Source organism: Saimiri boliviensis, chromosome 20 (assembly GCF_048565385.1).
Source record: "Saimiri boliviensis isolate mSaiBol1 chromosome 20, mSaiBol1.pri, whole genome shotgun sequence".
Classification (NCBI taxonomy): Eukaryota; Metazoa; Chordata; class Mammalia; order Primates; family Cebidae; genus Saimiri; species Saimiri boliviensis.
The window spans coordinates 29,100,879-29,124,096 of record NC_133468.1 but is presented as its reverse complement, the minus strand read 5'-3'; the positions used below and the strand labels follow the sequence as shown (position 1 = coordinate 29,124,096).

The 23,218-nt window shown below is 45.7% G+C and overlaps 1 protein-coding gene across 3 annotated transcripts in view; it reads left to right on the top strand.

Annotated features, from left to right (window-relative positions):
• CCZ1 (CCZ1 homolog, vacuolar protein trafficking and biogenesis associated) overlaps window positions 1-23,218 on the top strand; it is a 43,039-nt gene that overhangs the window by 10,093 nt on the left and 9,728 nt on the right. For all 3 annotated transcript variants that reach the window (XM_039460582.2, XM_074390699.1, XM_039460581.2), the window contains exons 7-14: window positions 23-198; window positions 6,412-6,493; window positions 9,108-9,169; window positions 10,569-10,680; window positions 15,900-15,933; window positions 16,949-17,066; window positions 21,464-21,622; window positions 21,925-22,052. In XM_039460582.2, coding sequence (XP_039316516.1) covers window positions 23-198; window positions 6,412-6,493; window positions 9,108-9,169; window positions 10,569-10,680; window positions 15,900-15,933; window positions 16,949-17,066; window positions 21,464-21,622; window positions 21,925-22,052 — 871 coding nt within the window. The remainder of the gene's footprint in view (window positions 1-22; window positions 199-6,411; window positions 6,494-9,107; window positions 9,170-10,568; window positions 10,681-15,899; window positions 15,934-16,948; window positions 17,067-21,463; window positions 21,623-21,924; window positions 22,053-23,218) is intronic.

Below are 23,218 nucleotides of genomic sequence, written 5' to 3'. Positions count from 1 at the left end.
TGCCCTATTTTTTTTCCTACAGTATTTGCAAACGCTGCATTTGCAGTCATGTGACTTACTTGACATTTTTGGTGGAATCAGCTTCTTCCCGTTGGATAAAATGACTTATTTGAAAATCCAGTCCTTTATTAATAGAATGGAGGAAAGCCTGAATATAGTCAAATACACTGCGTTTCTCTATAATGATCAGCTCATCTGGTAGGTACACCCCAAGGCGTGGTAGTAAAAGAAGAAATTCTTCAGGTAATAAAAACAGCAGTGACTGTATTGATGGCAGGTTGTCAAACAAGAACCTGCAGCAGGGAGGATGGGTAGGAAGCATCTTCATATTGTCAAAATAAAGCAGTGATTATTTAAAGCCGAACTAGGGTGATTTGGGTTAAAATTACCCAAATTTCCCAAGCAGGGGAGTTGGAAACTGGATGTATGAAAGATGGAGAAAATGTTCCTATGAGGTAAGTTTTTATTTTGGAGTTTTTTTCCAAAAACATCTTTAAAGAAATGATAAACGTGAAAAGCATAATTTTTATACTTTTTTTTTTCTTGCACTTTGTTGCCCAGGCTGGTCTCAAACTCCTGGCCTCAAGCAGTTCACCTGCCTCAGCCTCCCAAGGTGCTGGGATTATAGGCATTACAGGATTACTTTCTTTAAAAGAGGCTAGATTTCTTTTTTTAAATCCAAGAAGTTCAAAATGTTATGTAGACCAGGAAATTACCTGCTATTATCAAATTATGTTTGTGTCCTGTAGTAGGAACAAGGCAGGCATGAGACTGCCCAACATATGTGACTCCCAAGAGCTGGGTGCCAACTGAGGTTGCACTTTGGCCTTGAGTGGGTGGAGAGAAGCAATCGAGGCACAGCAGGGAGTGGCCAGCCCTCCTGCAGCTGCTCCAGCACCCTCAAGTCTTATGTTCCCATTGGTAACAGCCCACTTTCTTTTCTTTTCTTTTTTTTTTTGAGACAGAGTCTCACTCAGTTGCCCAAGCTGGAGTGCAGTGGCTTCATGTCAGCTCATTGCAACCTCCACCTCCCAGGTTCAAGAGATTCTCCTGCCTCAACCTCCCGCATAGCTGGGATTACAGGCCTCCGCCACCATTCCTGCCTAATTTTTGTATTAGTAGAGACAGGGTTTCACCATGTTGGCTAGCGTTGGAAACATGCTCAGTGCCACAAAGAAAAATTAGCACTATGACAAAGGATCTTTCAGCAAGGCAATTTTTACTTTCTGCAGGAAGGGTACTCTCACCAGCAGTCCCCAGGAGAGTACAACAAACAAAGGAAAAGCAGACATGTTTATCCTTTATGCATTTGGGATTGTCCTTATTACTGTATCTAATCTCCGTTGGTTGGAGTCAGAACTCACAGTCCAAACTGAAACCTGATTGGCTAACAACTTAAAACTTGTCTAAACCTGTAAAAGCAATGGAGAACAAAAAATCTAAATAAGGGTCCGGGCGCGGTGGCTCATGCCTGTAATCCCAGCACTTTGGGAGGCTGAGGCGGGTGGATCACGAGGTCAAGAGATCGAGACCATCCTGGTCAACATGGTGAAACCCTGTCTCTACTAAAAATACAGAAAATTAGCTGGGTATAGTCACGCGTGCCTGTAATCCCAGCTACTCGGGAGGCTGAGGCAGGAGAATTGCCTGAACCCAGGAGGCGGAGGTTACGGTGAGCCAAGATCGTGCCATTGCACTCCAGCCTTGGTCACGAGCGAAACTCCGTCTCAAAAAAAAAAAAAAAAAATCCAAATAAGGAATGGGCACAGGCTGCAAGCTGGGACATGCCTCTGAGCACATCTAGCACAGATATCTTGGTTAAAGTACAAGGACATAGAATACTACGTGCCTGTAACATATCTAACAGCTACATAGGATAGGGCTTAACAAAGGGTTACTAGCAAAAAGCAAGAAGGATTTATTCTTTAAGAAGAAAGAGCCGGGCGCGGTGGCTCAAGCCTGTAATCCCAGCACTTTGGGAGGCCGAGGCGGGTGGATCACGAGGTCGAGAGATCGAGACCATCGTGGTGAACATGGTGAAACCCCGTCTCTACTAAAAATACAAAACATTAGCTGGGCATGGTGGCACGTGCCTGTAATCCCAGCTACTCAGGAGGCTGAGGCAGGAGAATTGCTTGAACCCAGGAGGCGGAGGTTGCGGTGAGCCGAGATCGTGCCATTGCACTCCAGCCTGGGTAACAAGAGTGAAACTCTGTCTCAAAAAAAAAAAAAAAAAAAAAAAGAAGAAGAAAGAAAATTTTAAAGAGGAAGTTTTCTACATTCCACAGACAGGCTGGTCTCAAACTCCTGACCTCAAGCGATCTGCCAGCCTCAGCTTCCCAAAGTGCTGGGATTACAGGTCTGAGCCACCGTGCCCGGCCTCCGTCTACATTTTAATTTGACAAATTGTTTATCAGGTGTCCTTACGCTGCACTGACTGACCCTGCTGTAGTTGCTTTCTGTGATACTCACACGATGTTAGCAAAGTGAAATCTTGCCGTGAAATGCAAGAGATGGGAAGATAGTTGTGCTTCTGTAGCAGCAGGTCTGTGGAGGGAGTGGCTCCCCCACAGATGAAAATGACAGGAGGTGCTTGCAGGTTACATGCATCCACAGTAATAGGGAGATGTAGCGTGAGAAGCCAGAATCCAGCAGCAATGGCCCATGGCCTTGTCTCCACTGGAAAGAGAAGGGTAGCTGAGATTCTGATCTCTGGGACAGAACACAAGTCCTGCCATGGGTGCAAACTCCTGAGAGGAAGAGTGAAGGCTTAGAGCAGAGACTCCTCCAGGAGCTCATTCTGGGAAACCGTGGAGCCAGAGCGACCAGCAGTGTTGGGCCTTGGAAACCTGGAGTCACAGGATTGTCTGTTGCCAGGGTCTGGGGATCCTGTTGGCATTGTCATCCTGGGGAATGGCATCTGCTGGAGTTGAGCAGGACACAGCTCTGCTGGCTGCACCAAACTGTTTTGTTGTCCCATCCAGTGTGCTCATGGGGAAAGATCAGTCCCAGGAAGTAGCAACCAAAGGAAGCTCCAAGAAAAACAGCATGTTACCTCAGGCACAGTAGTTCACACCCGTAATCCCAGAACTTTGGGAGGCTGAGGCAGGAGGATCACCTGAGACCAGGAGTTCAAGACCAGCCTGGGCAACATAGTGAGACTCTTACCTATCCCTACAAAAAATGGGGGAAAAAGATTAGGTGGGCATTGTGGTGCACACTATAGTCCCAACTACAGACACTGCAGAGAATCACTTGAGCCTGGAAGTTTGAGGTTGCAGTGAGCTATGACTGCACTGCTATACAGTACTGCAGCCTGGGTGATGGAGCAAGACCCTGTCTGGAAAAAAAAAAAAAAAAAAATGCTGGGTGCTGTGGCTTAGGCCTGTAATCCCAGCACTTTGGGAGGCCAAGGTGGGTAGATCACAAGGTCAGGAGTTCAAGACTAGCCTGACCAACTTGGTGAAACCCCATCTGTACTAAAAATACAAAAATTAGCCGTGCGTGGTGGCGGCCACTTGTAATCCCAGCTACTTGGGAGGCTGAAGCAGAGAACTGCTTAAACCCGGGAGGCGGAGGCAGAGGTTGCAGTGAGCCGAGATCACGCCACTGCATTCCAGCCTGGGCAACAGAGTGAGACTCCATCTCAAAAAAAAAAAAAAAAAAAAAAAAATGGCAGGTTTTGACAGAATTGCTAATTCCAAAGCTGTTAGATTTAAGTACCGAGAAAGACTTTTAAGCTAGGCATGGTGGCACATATCTATAGTCCCAACTACTGGGGAGGAGGAGGCAGAAGGATCGCTTGAGCCAGGAGTTACTTGGAGGCCAGCCTGGATTATATCATGAGGCTCTATCTCTACCAAAAATAAAACCAAAAAAAAAATTGTGACAAGCAGAGTATATACTACTCTTAGGTATTTACTTAGTATATTATTTTTTGTTTTGTTTTGTTGTTGCTGTTGTTTTGTTTTTGGTTTTTTGAGACACAGTTTCACTTCCTCTGTTGCCCAGGCTGGAGTGTAATGGCATGATCTCAGCTCATGTCAACCTCCCAGGTTCAAGTGATTCTCCTGCGTCAGTCTCTCGAGGAGCTGAATTAGAGACGCACTATCACACCTGGCAAATTTTTGTATTTTTGTGGAAGAGATGCTGTTTTGTGTTATTGGCCAGGCTGATCTTGAACTCCTGACCTCGGGTGATTTACCCACCTTGGCCTCCCAAAATGCTGGGATTATAGGCGTGAGCCACTGCCCTGGGCCAGTATAATGTTTTGAAATTACCCAATTGAGAGTGGAGACACCTACTGGAATGTGACTGGGACCTGGCACTTGGTTGGTAAAAGACTTTTTGTTTTGCAATCATTGATGACTCACATAACATAACATCTTGCATAACTATAATTTAATATTTCAGTATTGCTTCATTGTCTTTTGGAAGGGAGAAGGCCTAGGAATGGAGGTGACAGATAAGAGAGAGGTTGTGTATGCAGAGTTAAAATACCTTTTTTTTTTTTTTTTTTTTTTTGAGATGGAGTCTCGCTCTGTCACCTGGGCTGGAGTGCAGTGACACGATCTCGGCTCACTACAATCTCTGCCTCCTGGGTTCAAGAAATTCTCCTGCCTCAGCCTCCGAAGTAGCTGGGTTTATAAGCACACTACCACACCCAGCTACATTTTTGTATTTTTAATAGAGACGGGGTTTTGCCATGTTGACCAGGCTGGTCTCAAACTCCTGACCACAAGTGATCTGTCTGCCTCGGCCTCCCAAAGCGCTGGGATTACAGGTGTGAGCCACCATGCCTGGCCGTATTAATAGTTTTGAATCACTTCTTTGCTGGCTTTACCTTGGGTCCTGGGAACTTTCTGCTTGGCAAAAAACAAAAACAACCTGCTGTAGTGTGTGTGTGTGTGTGTGTGTGTGTGTCTGTGTGTGTGTGTGTGAGAGTCAGGTTTAGTCATGGATGAGATTTCATGGAAGTCACCTGGGCACAGTGGTTGACACCTGTAATCCCAGCACTTTTGGAGGCTGAGGCAGGTGGATCACTTGAGGTCAGGAGTTCAAGATAAGCCTGGTAAACATGGTGAAACCCCATCTCTACTAAAACTATAAAAATAAAAAGTCTCATGGAAATCGAACCTTGAAAGAAGAGAGGTAGATATGGAAGAGGAGAAAGTAAGACATAAAATGGCAGGGCTGAGGGCAGGGGCAGCATTTATACCTTTTCCTAACATGTGACCTTGCTGGGAAAAGACAGCACCTCTGGGATGTGGTGGAAAGGCCTGCTTTCCATAAAGAGAGATTTTCTTCAGGATATTTGAATGATCTTGAATAGAAAACCCCCAGATTCAGCCTCATTGTCTGTCTCTTTTGCTAAAAAAACAATTCTGGAGTCTGATGCCTGCTAGTTCTTCAGTGCTTTTTCTACATACTGTTCCTTCCTGCCTCATTTCAGATCAGATGGCTTTCCTGAAAGCTTGTTTCTTTCTCCCCCTTTTTTCTACACCATGATCCAGAGAATTAAAATCCACGTACATTTCTGAGACCCAAGACCATGTTCCATATCTACAGCAGATGTATTTTTTCGCGGGGGACTAGGGGGAGAATGCGACATTACCATGTAACCCAAGAAGCTAGGCAACATCTGCTCCTAAAATGAACCAGGGTGGCTTTTAAGGTTTCCTAAATAATGCTATACAGAATTCAGCCAGAGAGCCAGATCCCTTGTGGCTTTTTACCTCAAATGGCATGTAAAATACGAGACTACATAGGAGTAGTCTTTTGTAGGTCAGGATAAAGTTCTAGTGCCTGGACTCAAGTTTAACTCTTTGCCTTCCTGAGCTTCCCAGTCATGTGGTGAACTTCTTGATATTTTAAAGAAAAAAAAGCACTGGTAGTCCCAGCTACTCAGGAGGCTGAAGCGGGAGGTTTGCTTGAGCCTAGGAATCAGAGGCTGCAGTGAGCTATGATCACACCACTGTACTCCAGCCTGAGCGACAGACCAGACTCGTCTCTTAAAAAATAAAAAAAGATGAGACTGGGCACATGACTCACATATGTAATCCCAGCTCGTTAGGAGGCTGAGGCAGGAGCACTGCTTGAGTCCAGTTCAAAATCAACCTGGCAACATAGTGAGACCCCCAATCTCTAGAGAAAACACAAAAATTAGCTGGGTATGGTGGTGCATGCCTGTAGTCCTAGCTAGTCCAGAGGCTCAGATGGGAGCAGCACTTGAGCCCTGGAGGTTGAGGCTACAGCGAACCATGATCATGCCACTGCACTTGGCCTGTGTGATAGAGTAAGATACTGTCTCAAAAAAAATTTTTTTTAATAAAAAATGAGCTTGATCACAGAGCAGTGAAAAGACAGATGACAATTCCAGACATTTAACACAATGTTTTTCTGATGTTTCAGGAGTGGATTAGAACAAGATGACATGAGAATTTTATACAAGTACCTTACCACCTCTCTTTTTCCAAGGCACATCGAACCCGAGGTATGATGGGTACTACAGCTGCACACACTCACATCTAGGGGCACAGGGAGGGTGGGTGGAGTAAGATGGTGGTGCGTGGGGGCATTTCTTATGTATATTTTATGTTAGTGTGATATTTATGTCATTGTGTATCAATTAGTAGCACAGAAAACCATATGCAGCTTTCCTCCAGTGTATTACATTCAGATATGACACAAGAAAGCATGTTTTTAAGAGGAGTGAGTCATTGAGAAGAGGAAAAATTGGACTTTATTTTATTTATTTTATTTTTTTGAGACAGTCTTGCTCTGTCACCTAGGCTAGAGTGCAGTGGTGTGATCTTGGCTCACTGCAACCTCCACCTCCCGGGTTCAAGCGATTCTGCTGCCTCAGCTTCCCAAGTACCTGGGACTACAGGCACGCACCACCACATCCAGCTAATTTTTGTATTTTTCAGTAGAGGTGGGGTTTCACTATATGTTGGCCAGGCTGGTCTCGAACTCCTGACGTAAAGTGATCTGCCCACCTCAGCCTCCCAAAGTGCTGGGATTACAGGCATGAACCACCACACTCGACCCTATTTTTTTTTTTTTTTTTTTTCTTGATACAGAGTTTCCTCCTTGTTGCTCAGGCTGGAGTGCAGTGGTGTGATCTCAGCTCACTGCAACCTCCATCTCCAGGATTCAAGCGATTCTCCTGCCTCAGCCTCCCAAGTAGCTGGAATTACATGTGCCTGCCACCATGCCCAGCTAATTTTTGTATTTTTAATAGAGAGGGATTTCACCATGTTGGCCAGGCTGGTCTCTAACTCCTGACCTCACGTGATCTGCCTGCCTGGGCCTCCCAAAGTGCTGGGATTACAGGCGTGAGCTACTGCTCCTGGCTGAAAAATTGGATATTAGATAGGGTTCTAGGAACTTTTTAAATGCCAGTGGTCTGGCCGGGCCTGGTGGCTCATGGCTGTAATTTCAACACTTTTGGAGGCCAAGTAGGGGCAGCGCATGAGGTCAGGAGCTCGAGACCAGTCTGACCAACATGGTGAGACCCCGTCTCTACTAAAAATACAAAAATTAGCCAGGCCTGGTGGTGTGCTCCTGTAATCCCAGCTACTCGGGAAGAGCTGAGGCAGGAGAATCATTTGAACCTGAGAGGCGGAGGTTGCAGTGAGCCAGGATCGCACCATTGCACTCCAGTCTAGGCAACAGAGTGAGACTCTGTCTTAAAAAAAAAAAAAAAGGGCCGGGTGCGATGGCTCACGCCTGTAATCCCAGCACTTTGGGAGGCCGAGGCAGGTGGATCACGAGGTCAAGAGATCGAGACCATCCTGGTCAACATGGTGAAACCCCGTCTCTACTAAAAATACAAAAAATCAGCTGGGCATGGTGGCGCGTGCCTGTAATCCCAGCTACTCAGGAGGCTGAGGCAGGAGAATTGCCTGAACCCAGGAGGCAGAGGTTACGGTGAGCCGAGATGGTGCCATTGCACTCCAGCCTGGGTAACAAGAGCAAAACTCCGTCTCAAAAAAAAAAATGCCAGTGTTCTTTAAAACAATGGACCTGCGTAGTCTTTTCCTCTGTCAACATGAGATGTAATTTTGAATAGATGTTTTATTGCATGCCTGGCTTTCCACTCTAGTACTTAATTTCCCAGTTTTCCTGCAGAGAACTGTTAAATGATATCACAGTATTCTCCCCAAGTGTCTTCGTAGCTTAACACACATACATCATCATTTTGGCTCAGTTGAATTCACTCTCTTTGCTTGTGTGTTCCCACCCTCTTGTCCTCCCTCTCTCCAATTTTTTTTTTTTTTTTTGAGACGGAGTTTCGCCCTTGTTACCCAGGCTGGAGTGCAATGGCGCGATCTTGGCTCACCGCAACCTCCGCCTCCTGGGCTCAGGCAATTCTCCTGCCTCAGCCTCCTGAGTAGCTGGGATTACAGGCACGTGCCACCATGCCCAGCTAATTTTTTGTATTTTTAGTAGAGACGGGGTTTCACCATGTTGACCAGGATGGTCTCGATCTCTCGACCTCGTGATCCACCCGCCTCGGCCTCCCAAAGTGCTGGGATTACAGGCTTGAGCCACCGCACCCGGCTTTTTTTTTTTTTTTTTTTTTTTTTTTTTTAAGAGATGAGCTCTCACTATGTTCACCTGGCCGGTCTCAAACTCCTGGGCTCACGTGGTTCTCCCACCTCAGCCTCCCAGGTAGCTGAGACTACAGGTGCACACCACCATACCTGGGTAATTTTTTGTACAGATGGGATCTCACCATGTTGCCCAGGCTGGTCTCAAACTTCTGGGCTCAAGCAGTCTGCCTGACTTGGCCTCCCAAAGTACTGGGATTATAGGCGTGAGCTGCCTTGCCTGGCCAAAAATTTAAAAAGTAGCCAGGTGTGATCACATGTGCCTGTATCAGGAGGCTGAGGTGGGAGGATTGCGTGAGCCTAGGAGCTTGAGGCTATAGTGAGCCATGATCATGCCATACTGCATTCCAGCCTAGGCAACAAGACAAGATCCTGTCTCTAAAAGAAAAAGACAGATGACATGGAACCAATTAGTAGATAATGAATGCTGTTTTTCAAAGCTTGGAAAATAAAAGTCTAATACATCCTTCTCAACATTAAATTTATTTGCAGTTAGCAGGAAGGGATTCTCCAATAAGAGCAGAAATGCCAGGAAATCTTCAACACTATGGAAGGTAGGACTTGAGTTCTTTGATTTAAGATACTGGGTTTTATTATCTGGGTTTTTTTTTGTTTGTTTGTTTGTTTTTCACTCAGTCTGGCTCATCACCCAGGCTGGAGTGCAATGGCATAATCTCGTCTCACTGCAACCTCTGCCTCCCAGGCTTAAGTGATTCTCACGCCTCAGCCTCCCACGTAGCTGGGATTACAGGCACAAGCCACTATGCCTAGCTAATTTTTTTTGTATTTTTAGTAGAGACAGAGTTTCATCATATTGGCCAGGCTGCTCTTGAACTCCTGACTTCAAGTGATCCACCTGCCTCAGCCTCCTAAAGTGCTGGGATTACAGGTTCGAGCCACCCCGTCCAGCCCCTATTATCTTTTTGGTAAAGATAATATGGACATTGAAATATCTTTGTGCCATCTGATTGACAATAATCAACAAAGGAAAGTTTATTGTTTCCAATGAGTTAAAACTTACTTTAGCATATCTTTTCCCTTTTTTTTTTTTTTTTTGTCCATGAGGCATTTTATTTGTAAATATATATGTATTAACATCCCTAGAAAAAGAATCCCAGAATTTTCTCGGCTGTGTGTTTTTGTCGTGCTTCTTCATGGTCCATGATGCCAGCTGAGGTTATCAGTACAATGAAACCAAACTGGCGGGACGGAAGCCGATTATTCTGCCATTTTCTGGAACTTTTGAGTTGCACATCAAATCTAGGGCCGATCACTCCACACTTGGCTTAGCCTGCCTGTGAAATTCACAATTTTCCCAGCTCTGTGATCGTCAGTGATTTCAAATTCGCCAACGTAACCATGCTTCATCATCACAGTGAGAAACCGGACGATGACTTTGGAGCCTAATAAAGCACCTGGCATTTGCCTCTCTTTTCGGCATCGTTGATGCTCTTGGGAGCATCAGCCAGGACATTGGTGCGTACCATTGTGGCAGCACGGAAAGATGGCAGAAAGAGGACCTCTTTTTTTTTTTTTTTTTTTTTTTTAAGGTAGAGTGTCTCTGTCACCTAGGTTTGAGTGATCTTGGCTCACTGCAGCCTCCACCTCCTGGGTTCAAGCAATTCTCCTGCCTTAGACTCCCAAGTAGCTGGGATTGCCACCACCTTGCCTGGCTAATTTTTGTATTTTTAGTAGAGATGGGTTTTCGCCATGTTTGCCAGGCTGGTCTTGAACTCCTGACCTCTGGTGATCTGCCCACCTCAGCCTCCCAAAGTGCTGGGATTACAGGTATGAGCCACTGTGCCTGGCCAGCATATTCTGATACAGTGTTTTCCAAATATCACCTGGTGTCGAAAGCAACTGGTATATATTAAGCAGGAGTGTGTTCTGCTTCTAGATTCCTGTTTCTAATTCACCTCATTGAATCAAGTCATGTCTGTTCTTGCTTTTAAGATTTCTTACCGGACCCTTGAACCTTAATGATCCAGATGCAAAATGCAGATTCCCCAAAATTTTTGTAAATACAGATGACACTTATGAAGAGCTCCATTTAATTGTTTACAAGGTAACAACTATTTTTCCCTCCCATGTTACTCATTAATACTGAAGTCGATCTTTCTTGCATGTGTACATGAGTATGTATGCAAGCCTCTTAAATGTTTCTTGGAAAAGATGTTGGAAGTTCTGTTGATGGTAAAACTCAAAATGGGTGCTCTTCTGGAGTAATAAGTCATTAAACAGTTTTGTCATTAGTGAAAGAGGAACTGTTTTAAGATTGTGATTCATAAACGCGTGAAGTCCCACGTGCTCTCAAACTAGAGGCTGTCAGAAGTCGGTGCTGCCTGTCTCAAAATGCCTCGGGATGGGGGCCATGGCCATGCATCTGTGCATGCTGCTTTTGCTGATTTTAAGGCTGTGGGCTTGCTAATTCCATAAGGAGCGTATTTCGTGTCAGGACATCGTCTTGTAAGGATGTGTGCTCAGGTTGTGTTTCTAATTAAAGGCAGTTTTCAGTTCAAGAAAGAAGAGGGAGTATGCACATGTGTTTCTCTTCTTTCCTGCCTGAGGCTGCAGAGAAGTTTTCATTCATAAAGGCTCGGATATGATGCTGTGGGAGAACAGGAAAGAGCGGGATGTCTCAGGATGAGGGAGTCCTGTCCCTCTCTGGAAGGTAGAAGGGACTTGTAAGCATAGATAGAGGGCGGTGCCGGAGCAGGCCTGGAATAAGAGCGGCAACCCTGTGCTAAGGCAAGGACCCACCTTTAATTGTATATTGAAATGGGCCAGATGCAGTCCTGGTACTTTGGGAGGCCCAGGTGGGAGGATCACTTGAGGCCAGGAGTTGGAGGCCAGCCTAGGCAACGTAGTAAGACCCTGTGTCTACAGAAAAATGTTTAAAAATTAGGCAGGCTTGGTGGTTCTTGCCTGTAGTCCCAGCTACAGGAGGCCGAGGCAGGAGAACCACTTGAGTCCAAGAGTTGAAGGCTACAGTGAGCTATGATCACACCATTGCATTCTAGCCTGGGTGACAGAGTGAAACCCTCTCTCAAAAATAATGAAACTAGCATCAACAGTTTCATATCCAGTACCAGACACTTAAGTGACAATGGAAGAGAGACTTTCACAGTTTGAGAGAAAATGAATTTCAGCATAGAGTTCTTTGCCACACCAAGCTGTCAACCACAGATGAGACAAAAGAAAGACACATTAGGCCAGGCACTGTGCCTCACGCCTGTAATCCCAATACTTCGGGAGGCTGAGGTGGCAGATCACCTGAGGTCAAGAGTTCAAGACGAGCCTGGCCAAATTGGGGAAACCCTGTCTCTACTAAAAATACAAAAACTTAGCTGGGCATAGTGGCACATGCCTGTAATTCCAGCTACTCCAGAGGCTGAGGCAGGAGAATCATTTGTACCTGGGAGGCAGAGGCTGTGGTGAAAGACACAGTAAAGTAAACATGGAGAGCCTCAGAAAGTTTACCCTTAACGCACCCCTTCTCAGGGTGCTACATGGGGTCATCCGTCAGCAGAATAAATGAGTAAACCAAGAAAGAGAACACTTGGGAATCCAGAACAGTGGTTTCATGCATGAGACAGTATAAGGAAGCCTCGGGGTGATCAGGCTCTTAAAGTCTGCTGGCAGCACCCCATTTCCAGTACCTCCATGACAGAGCAGGAGAAGGGAGGGCTCTAGGGTTTAAGCCACCAGAATAAAAAGATGTTTTGTTTCTCACATGGAATGCTTGAGAGAGTCTATTAGAGTTGGCCTGTGATAGACTAGCCAGAAAGGAGAGATTCCAGGGAGAGCATACAGAAAGACATGGTCTGAAAATGAGCAAGATGAAATTTGGAGGCATAATTCAGAGCAGGAATTAGAATAGAAAGAATGTCCATTTGTGTATAAAGCTAAAATTCGAGACCCCCATCTCAAGAAGAAAATCATTCTCCTTTGAATGACCTAGGTAATGACTTTGAAAACTCCATAAGCCTGGTGAAATATTTTTATTGCATTTCTATTTTTAGAGTCAGCCTATTGACATAATTTGGGGTGTGATAATGGGATTGTGGTTATGTTAAAGGGTCCTTTTTCTGAATGACTTTATTGAGATACAATGCACAGACCATACAACTCGCCCTTGTACACTTAAAATGTACAATTCAGTGATTTCTAGTTGCAGAGTTCATGAGTCTCCAAGACCATACTCACTTTTGACAGCAGCTGTGAGTTTGGGAGTCCCTATGACCACCTTTAGGCTAATAGCTCACTAGAAGCACTACAGGACTCAGAAAAGGCTTTATACAGCAGTATCCCCAAGCCAAAACCCCTGGTGGGCACCTGAAACCAGGGAAGGTAGCAAACCCTTCATGTACTGTGTTTTTTCCTGCATATTCATCCCTATGATAACGTGTAATTTATAAATTCAGTACAGTAAGAGATTAATAACAATAAGGCCAGGCATGGTGGTTCATACCTGTAATCCCAGCACTTTGGGAGGCCAAGGCAGGCAGATCACCTGAGGCCAGGAACTTGAGACCAGCCTGGCTAATATGGTAAAACCCCACCTCTACTAAAATTACAAAAATTAGCCAGGCATGGTGGCACACACGTGTAATCCAAGTTACTCAGGAGGCTAAAGCAGGAGAGTCGCTTGAACCTGGGAGGTGGAGGTTGCAGTGAGCCAAGATCGTGCCATTGTACTCTAGCCTGGGCAACACAGTGAGACCCCATCTTTAAAAACGTAATAGTAATAATAATAGGACAGTAAGAATATACTGCAATAAAGTATTAGGAATGTGGGTTGCTTCCCCCCACCTCAATATTTTATTATTCTTTCCCTCACATAACTGAAACCATGGGAAGCAAAACCAGGGATAAGGAAGAATGACTGTACTCACGGTTGCGATTTATTACAGTGAAAGAAGGCACATGGGGCAGGGTCCAGGAGCCCCCAGGTTTGAGCTGCCAGCTGTCCTTTCCCTTTGGGGTCAGGTAGACAGCACAGTGCCTGTTTCTCCAGTGAGGATGTGTGTGTGGCAATCTCTGGGGTGGTGCCATGCAGGGAAGCTCACCTGAGCCTCGAGATCCAGAGATTTTATTGGGGACTGGTCACAGCGACACAGCTGGCCCTATGTGGCCAGCCTTAGTCTCCAGCCCTCCAGAGGTAGAGCGGGTACTGTAATGGGCTTGGGGCTGTGAGGGATATTGGCCTGTATTTTTGTTTTCTTGTGATTTGTCTGGGCAATGCTGGCTTGATAGAATGTGTTGGGAAGTGTGCCCTCCTATTATTTTGGAAGACTGTGAAGAATTGGTGTTAATTCCTCTTTATATGTTTGGCAGAATTCACAGGCAAGCTGTCTGCACCTAGGCTTTTCTTTGTGGAAAGTTTTTAAGTTAACCGTTTATGCCTAGTATCCCATTATTGGAATGCTGAGCTTGTGGGAGTTACTTACATCCCACTGCTAAAGGTCATCACCAAGGTCTGATTTTTCACAAAGATTTGCAGCCTCCAGCATAAGTGGATTAGTCTCTTCACTTGATACAGGTTTATTTTGATTTTCTGTTTCTTCTTGAGTGAGCTGTGGTAGTTTGTGTCTTTCTAGGAATTTGTCAGCTTCAGTTAAGTCATTCAGTGTGTTAGCGTGCAGTTTTTCCTGGTATTGTCACAGGTAGAGCCGATACTTTTTCATTTCTCCTGTAAGGTCAGTAGTTTGTTGGCATGCAGTTTCTCATGGTGTTGTTATAGGTAACGCTGGATACTCCATTTTTACTGTAAAGTATCTTTCATTCCTGGTTTTAGTAATTTGAGTCTTCTCTCTGTTTCTTTTTCTCTAGTCTAGCTAAAGGTTCTTCATGCTTCTGAAATCTTCACATAAAAAAAAGGAAAGTTTTTCAGTGTTGGTCTTTTGGTTTCACTTATTCTATCATTTTTTTCTGTTTAGTTTGTTTCTGCTCTCATCTTTTATTATGTGCTTCCATTTGCTTTAGGTTTGTTTTTTGTTTTGTTTTTGAGATGGAGTCTCGCTCTGTCGCCCAGGCTGGAGTCCAGTGGCGTGATCTCAGCTGACTGCAACCTCTGCCTCTCAGGTTCATGCAGTTCTCTTGCCTCAGCCTCCTGAGTAGCTGGGATTACAGCACAAACCACCATGCCAGGCTAATTTTTTTTTTTTTTTTTTTTTTTTTTTTAATAGAGACAGGATTTCCCCATGGTAGCCAGGCTGGTCTCAAACTTCTGACCTCAGGTGACCCACCACACCTGGCCCCATTTGCTTTAGGTTTAGTTTACTCCGCCTTTTTTCCAGGATATTAAGACGAAAGGTCAGGTCACTGATTTGAGATCTTTCTTCTCTTATTTTGAGACAGGATCTCGCTCTTGGAAGTGGGAAGAGGTACAGGGGCAGGTAGGAATGTGAATTCAGAAGCGGAGGCCTGTGGCTGGTGGAAGGCGGTCAGTGGAGGAAGTAGAATATGGCTATAAACAATAGTGGAGGGATGGGGGAAGGCAGATAAGGGGTCACACCCATCATGACATGAGCAGGAAGTCAATTTGATGTCCATAGAGGATACGTTAAAGAATTAGGATAACCCTGCGGTCTAATAACAGTTTAAAGTGGTTGCCAGGGAGCAGGGCTCAGAAAAGGAAGTCTGTGGCTTTCATCCTCAGGCTTGATGTTCTGTTCAACCTTTTTTAACCATATGTTGCTTTGATCAATTTTAATTTTAAGGATTTTTGGTTATCTGTGGTCTTGGTTGTTGTAAGCTGCTATTATTTGTCATAACTGCAATTATTTGCTATAATAAAGTGAGACAAGATACCCATTTGCTGTCTTTTTAAACTTGTGTTAATGGAAACTGTCACAGGATTGACAATTTCTGCTAATCCTCTTTTCTGTCTGGCATAGATATAGACTAGAACAATGAACCTCTAACTCCCCATCACACAGGTTAATGAATAAGATTCTGATCTTCGATGTGTCACCTCTCCACGTGGTGTTTTTGGTTTGCAAGAGCATTTTAAGTCATCACGCCAGTTCACTCACGACCACTTCCCTGTGCCTGACGAGGACGTCTGTGGTAACGTCCCCACAGGTGCCATCACACCTGAGAAGGCGGACAGCACTCCCCAAGCATCATGGAATGGGCCGTCTATGTCCAGATGGCTCTAGTTGACTAAAAAGCATCCTTTTACAGTTGATTGGTTCCAGTCAACTTTGAACAAATGGTTATTCTATGAAAGTCTCCTTTTTTCTACCATTTCATAACCTCTGGTTTGTTCTCTCTTCCCAGGCCATGAGTGCAGCTGTGTGCTTTATGATCGATGGTGGGTACATGCCTGTGTCTGATTCTAGCCTGACTAGCTAAGCTTTTTGCACTTTGCTGTGTTCTGTTCTTAAATGATAAATATTTTATCATTTTGGGGGATTTTAGTTGTATTGGGGTTTTGGGGGGGTTTCACTCTTGGAGTGCAGTGGCATGACCATAGTTCACTGCAGCCTCAACCTCCTGGGTTCAAGTGATCTTCCCACCTTGGCCTTCCAAGTAGCTGGGACCCCCGGCACACACCGCCGCACCCAGCTAATTCTTTGTTGCTTGTTTGTTTAGGCAGGGTCTCACTATGATGCCCAGGCTGGTGTCAAAACTCCTGGGTTCAAGCAATACTCCTACCTTAGCCTCCCAAAGTGCTGAGATTTCAGGCATGAGCCCCCCACACCCAGCCCCATTAAATGATAAATGTGTTGTCTGTCATAAGCAACATAGAGGTACAGACAGGAGCCTTGTTCCCCATCTGGGACCCCTGTGTCCCCTTCACTAGCCATTGCCCATATTTTTTTAGTCCTAGTCTTCCCATTTGCCAACAATAGAATGTGGGCATCTTTCTGTGCCTCCCTGACTCCAAGCTGGGGACAGCAGTGGTACCTGTCTCAGAGAGGGCTCTGAGGATGGAATGAGATCATGTGTATGAAGCACCAAACCGCATCTGGCCCGTGAGTGCTATGTAATATGTGTTAAATAGTCATCTGACCTTCTGAGGTCTTCCTGGGGTAGGCAACAAGTTTACCCCCCAACAGGGTATGCCACAGTCAACTTTTCACAGTGCCTTAAGTCTCTGCCTCTTTTTCATCTTAAATATAACCTGTTTTATATCTTCTCTTTCTCTATTTGAGGAGCAGAGGGGGCCTGAGTATGTAACTGTTTGCTTTCCCAAATGAGTGAAGTTTTCATTTGAATTCTGTTGTTAAGCATGGGACATGAAAATGAATCTTACTTACTGGTGTTTTCATGGGACATGAAAATGAATCTTACTTACTGGTGTTTTTTTTGTAATGCCTCGCCAGCCTCGATCCAGCCAACATTGGATTTTTGCCGAAGACTGGACAGCATCGTTGGGCCTCAGCTCACAGTGCTGGCCTCTGACATCTGTGAGCAGTTTAACATCAACAAGAGAATGTCTGGGTTTGTACTTTGCTTTCTGTTCACTGTCAGGCCCGGAACTGCTTTTAGAATACGCATAGTTTTTACTTAGAAATATGGGTAGTAGGGCCGGGCACGGTGGCTCACGCCTGTAATCCCAGCACTTTAGGAGGCCGAGGCGGGTAGATCATGAGGGCAAGAGATCGAGACCATCCTGGTCAACATGGTGAAGCCCCGTCTCTACTAAAAATACAAAAAAAATTAGCTGGGCATGGTGACGTGTGCCTGTAATCTTAGCTACTCAGGAGGCTGAGGCAGGAGAATTGCCTGAACCCAGGAGACAGAGGTTGCAGTGAGCTGAGATCACGCCATTGTACTCCAGCCTGGGTAACAAGAGTGAAACTCCTTCTCCAAAAAAAAACAAAAGAAAAAGAAATACGGGTGGTATTCACGGCCCTGTGTTCCTGTGGAATCTAGAGAACAGTGAGACGTGCTATTCTGGTTTGTCTGAAGCAGTCCTAGGGAAGCTGACCTGAGTTTTTCTGCCTCACAATGGCAGCTGGAGCTGGGTATTCTGTTAAATACCTTCCTTCAGCTCACCCCGATTGGAATGTCTAATTTCATCAGCCCAGACTGTTAGGTTCACATGGGCATCAGCCTGGTTTTGGTGTGCACAGACTGAAAGCATTTTGACTCTGGTTGTGTGAAGAAAGGGAGGGGAAACTGGCTGGGATGTGGGGCATTGGGTGTGGGTCCTCAGTCTGGCAGTCTGAAGGGTCTAGACTGAGTGGGAAATGCAGGATTCACTGCCCTGATTCTCTAAACACTGAAACGTCATTGAACTCTGTCTCCCTATCTTTTTTTTTTTTTTTTTTTTTTGAGACAAAGTCACTCTGTTGCCCAGGCTGGAGTGTGCAGTGGCACAATCTCAGTTCACTGCAGCCTCCGCCTCCTGGGTTCCAGTGATTCTCATGCCTCACCCTCCCGAGTAGCTGGGATTACAGGCTTGCACCACCATGCCCGGCTAATTTTTGTATTTTTAGTAGAGACAGGGTTTCACCATGTTGATCAGGCTGGTCTCCAACTCCTAACCTTAAGTGATCCACCACCTCAGCCACCTGAAGTGCTGGGATTACAGGCATCAACCACCGCGCCTGGCCCTCCCTGTCTTTTCTCAATATAAAATAGAGTTAAAATGAGGAGATGGAAAGTACTTTGCAAAGTTAAAGTCCTGCTTTTAAATGTACTCTCGATACATTTGAGAAATGGTTAAAATGCTGTGGATTTCTGCATAAGCTCATGTTTTCAGTGTTCGTATGTTATTTCTGTATGGTCTTACATAAGTGTGGGCCTTTGAGTGCAGAAACAGGCGAAGGTGAAAGCACTTCTAGATTTTGTACAACAATGTGTGGATTGCTGCTGTCAACAGCTTACATCTTTGTTGAGTTTTTTGTTGTTTTTGGTTTTTGAGACGGAGTTTTGCTTTTTTACCCAAGCAGGCCAGAGTGCAGTGGCGCAATCTCAGCTCACTGCAACCTCCATCCCCTGGGTTAAAGCAATTCTGCCTCAGCCTCCAGAGTAGCTAGGATTACAGGCATGTGCCACCATGCCCAGTGCATTTTTGTATTTTTAGTAGAAATGGGGTTTTGCCATGTCTGCCAGGCTGCCAGGCTGGTCTTGAACTCTTGACCTCAGGTGATCCACTCAGCTTGGCCTCCCAGAGTGCTGGGATTACAGGCGTGCACCACTGTGCCCAGTCAACAGCTTACATCGTGACAGTGCTGCTGAATCATTGAATCCTTTGGCCATGAAAATGCCAGGTTTTCCTCTGTGAAGGAGGCATAAGTGAGTTAAGTCGGTTTGGATCACGCAGGTTATTAACAGATGGAAAGTGATAAAGTGTAGTGACCATAAAGAACGTGTCACCTGTTCTTTTTGGGGTTTTTTTGGGTTTTTTTTTGTTTTTTTTTTTTTTTGAGACGGAGTTTCGCTCTTGTTACCCAGGCTGGACTGCAATGGTGCGATCTCGGCTCACCGCAACCTCCGCCTCCTGGGTTCAGGCAATTCTCCTGCCTCAGCTTCCTGAGTAGCTGGGATTACAGGCACACGCCACCATGCCCAGCTAATTTCTTCTATTTTTAGTAGAGACGGGGTTTCACCATGTTGACCAGGATGGTCTCGATCTCTCGACCTCGTGATCCACCCGCCTCGGCCTCCCAAAGTGCTGGGATTACAGGCTTGAGCCACCGCGCCCAGCCTGTTTTTTTTTTTTTTGAGACAGGGTCTCACACTGTCACCCAGGCTGGAGTGCAGTGGCGCAATCATGGCTCACTGCAACCTTGACCTCTCCAGCTCAAGTGATCCTTCCACCTCAGCCTCCTGGGGAGCTAGGACCACAGGCATGCATTAGCATGCCTGGCTAATCTTTGGTAGAGACAGGGTTTTGCCATGTTGCCCAGGCTGATCTTGAACTACTGAGCTCAGGTGATCTTCCCTCCTTGGCCTCCCAAAGTGCTGGATGATAGGTGTGAGCCACCAGTCCTGGCCCCACATAGTGTTTTGAAGATAGAACCTTATCCGCAATTTAAGAAGTTCCTTGTCTACCCAAACTACTAAATTTGTAATTCTTTCCAAACCTTTTAAAATCTTCCTCTTGGCAGTTTTTGTTGTCATTATGCTTTCCTTAGCCTTAGGGACCTACTAAAAACAAATTCTGGTTTTATAAGAAGTTTCTCCTCATGTTCCTGGAAACTAAATCCTCCACGTTCTTTCTCTGCCTAGATGTAAAGTATTTCAGTAGTGCCCCACTTGTCCAGAGGTCGGATTTCCGGCACCCCCAGCCCTCCAGAACATGGCTGCTAACCCCAAAGTAAGCAGAGGAGGCTTCTGAGCCCAGGGGCGGGGCTGCACTCAGGTTGCAGCCCAGGCCCCGTGGTGTGCACTGAGGGCACAGCAAGGGGAGGTGAGGGAGGTGCCCTGGGAGCGGCAAGGCCCCGCTTTTCCCGCTAGGTCCCGGAGGAGGTCGCAGACTCTGACCTGGGCGGCAGTGTCGTGGCATCGCCCAGTCAGTTCAAGAAATAAAAAGGTATATTCCACTTAAAATGTCCATTAGACTGCAGTGGAAAAGGTGACTTCAATAACAGTGATTTCCGCTGGGGATGATGAAAAGCTTTGTTACCTATTATCATAGGCTTCGGTCACAAGGCAGGTTAATTTCCATGGGACACCCCATTCATTTCCCAGCACTGGGGGAGGAATGACCAGTTACTCTCCTAAATCAGGGTCGGCAGACTTGATAAGTATTTCAGACGTCTTGGGCTGTATGTAGACATGTATGTTACAGCTACTCAACTATCATTTCGGAGGGAAAGCAGATAACATGAACATGTGGATATGACAATGTTCCAGTGAAACTTTGTTTAGAAAAAGAGGGCCAGATGTGTCCCCAGGGTCATAGTTTGCTGACCCCTCCACTTGGGAACAAAGGCCTATATTGATTTCACTTGCATTTTTTAAAAAGTGAACCAATAACCAAGTGACTGCTATTTATAAAACAGCAGTTTGATAAATATTTTTGGTATTTAAAAAACAAGCTGTCTGGAAAATTCTGTCATGTGGAATGCCTCCCCCCTCCATGCTGCTATCAAATAAGACTGGAATGAAGAGCCTGTTCCATGTTCACTAACTGAGATTCTTGAAGATCCAGCCATTGAAAAATACAAGGCCTCTGGCCGGGCGCGGTGGCTCAAGCCTGTAATCCCAGCACTTTGGGAGGCCGAGGCGGGTGGATCATGAGGTCGAGAGATCGAGACCATCCTGGTCAACATGGTGAAACCCCGTCTCTACTAAAAATACAAAAAATTAGCTGGGCATGGTGGCGCTTGCCTGTAATCCCAGCTACTCAGGAGGCTGAGGCAGGAGAATTGCTTGAACCCAGGAGGCGGAGGTTGCGGTGAGCCGAGATCGCGCCATTGCACTCCAGCCTGGGTAACAAGAGTGAAACTCCGTCTAAAAAAAAAAAGAAAATACAAGGCCTCAGCTGTACGTGTTTTAAGAATCTGGTTGTAGGCCGAGCGCCATGGCTCACGCCTGTAATCCCAACACTTTGGAAGGCCAAGGTAGGTGGATCACACCTGAGGTCAGGAGTTCGAGACCAGCCTGGCCAACATGGGGAAACCCCGTCTCTACTAAAAATATAAAAAAATTAGTTGGGTTGTGGTGGTGGGTGCCTGTAATCCCAACTACTCAGGAAGCTGAGGCGGGAGAAATCGCTTGAACCCGGGAGGCAGAGGTTATAGTGAGCCGAGGTTACACCACCACACTCCAGCCCTGGTGAGAGAGTGATACTCCATCTAAAAAAAAAAAAGAATGTAGTCGTAGTTGCATCATTTGGATCCATCCTGCCGTTGTGTTACTGTTTTCATGACATGTTTTTACAGGTCTGAGAAAGAACCCCAGTTTAAGTTTATCTACTTCAACCACATGAATCTCGCCGAGAAGAGCACAGTTCACATGAGGAAAACGCCCAGCGTGTCACTCACTTCCGTGCACCCGGACTTAATGAAGATTCTCGGTGACATCAATAGTGACTTTACCAGGTGATTCCAACAACTTCTCCAATCAGGTGTCCCCTTTCTAAGAGAAAAGACATGAAAGTTCCTTCAAAGCCAGATGATCCAGAGCCCTTTCCATGGGGCCCAGCTTGAACCACCTTCATGAGTGCCACTTCCAGACAGACCTGGGAGCCCTGAAGTCACTGGTTCCCTCGCATAGGACGCCCTGAGCTTTTTAAATGCCTCAGGCACCCGTTCCATTCCCTGTTCTTGTTTTGAAATGCTTACTTTCACAGTCTAGTCACGTGAGTAATAAACAATTGCATTTTGAAACTCTCATCTTGCAGAGTGGACGAAGATGAGGAGATCATCGTGAAAGCCATGAGTGATTACTGGGTGGTTGGAAAGAAGTCTGATCGGCGGGAGCTCTATGTTATTTTGAACCAAAAAAATGCAAACCTGATTGAAGTAAACGGTAAGTAGGATTTGGTATTTTGGAAGAATTTTAATGCTGCAATTTAAAAGCTGTCTTTTCACTGTATTAAGAAACATGGCTAGGGCCGGGCGCGGTGGCTCAAGCCTGTAATCCCAGCACTTTGGGAGGCCAAGGTGGGAGGATCACAAGGTCAAGAGATCGAGACCATCCTGGTCAACATGGTGAAACCCCGTCTCTACTAAAAATACAAAAAAATTAGCTGGGCATGGTGGTGCGTGCCTGTAATCCCAGCTACTCAGGAGGCTGAGGCAGGAGAATTGCCTGAACCCAGGAGGCGGAGGTTGCGGTGAGCCGAGATCGTGCCATTGCACCCCAGCCTGGGTAACAAGAGAAAAACTCCGTCTCAAAAAAAAAAAAGAAAAAGAAACATGGTTAAAAAAACAAAGAGAACAAATCATGACTGTTGAGATTCTAAGCAAGTGCCTCTACTTCATTCATCCATTTTCTGTTCCTTGGGACACTGTGACAAGATTTTCCTGTAGCACAGGAAACTGGACAGTGGCCAAAAGATTTCCTACAATGCTAAAAGAAAAAAAAAAGGTGACTTTACTGTGTATTAAAAAAATGTCCCTTTTTTTGGAGACAGGGTTTCTGTCACACAGGCCAGCCTTGAACTCCTAGGCTCAAGCAGTCCTCCTATCTCAGCCTCCTGAGTAGCTGAGAACACAGGCGTGTATCACCAAGGCATCCATCACCACACTCAGCTGATTTTTAAATTTTTTTTTGTAGAGATGGGGTCTTACCATATGTTGCCCAGGCTGGGCTCAAACTCCAGGCCTCAAGCAATCCTCCGGCCTCCCAAAGAACTGGGATTTATTATAGTTATGAGCTACCTTGCCCAGCCAAAAATGTCTTTTTTTTTTTTTTTTTTTTTTTTGAGACGGAGTTTCGTTCTCGTTACCCAGGCTGGAGTGCAATGGCACGATCTCGGCTCACCACAACCTCCGCCTCCTGGGTTCAGGCAGTTCTCCTGCCTCAGCCTCCTGAGTAGCTGGATTACAGGCACGCACCACCATGCCCAGCTAATTTTTTTGTATTTTTAGTAGAGACGGGGTTTCACTATGTTGACCAGGATGGTCTCGATCTCTTGACCTCGTGATCCACCCGCCTCGGCCTCCCAAAGTGCTGGGATTACAGGCTTGAGC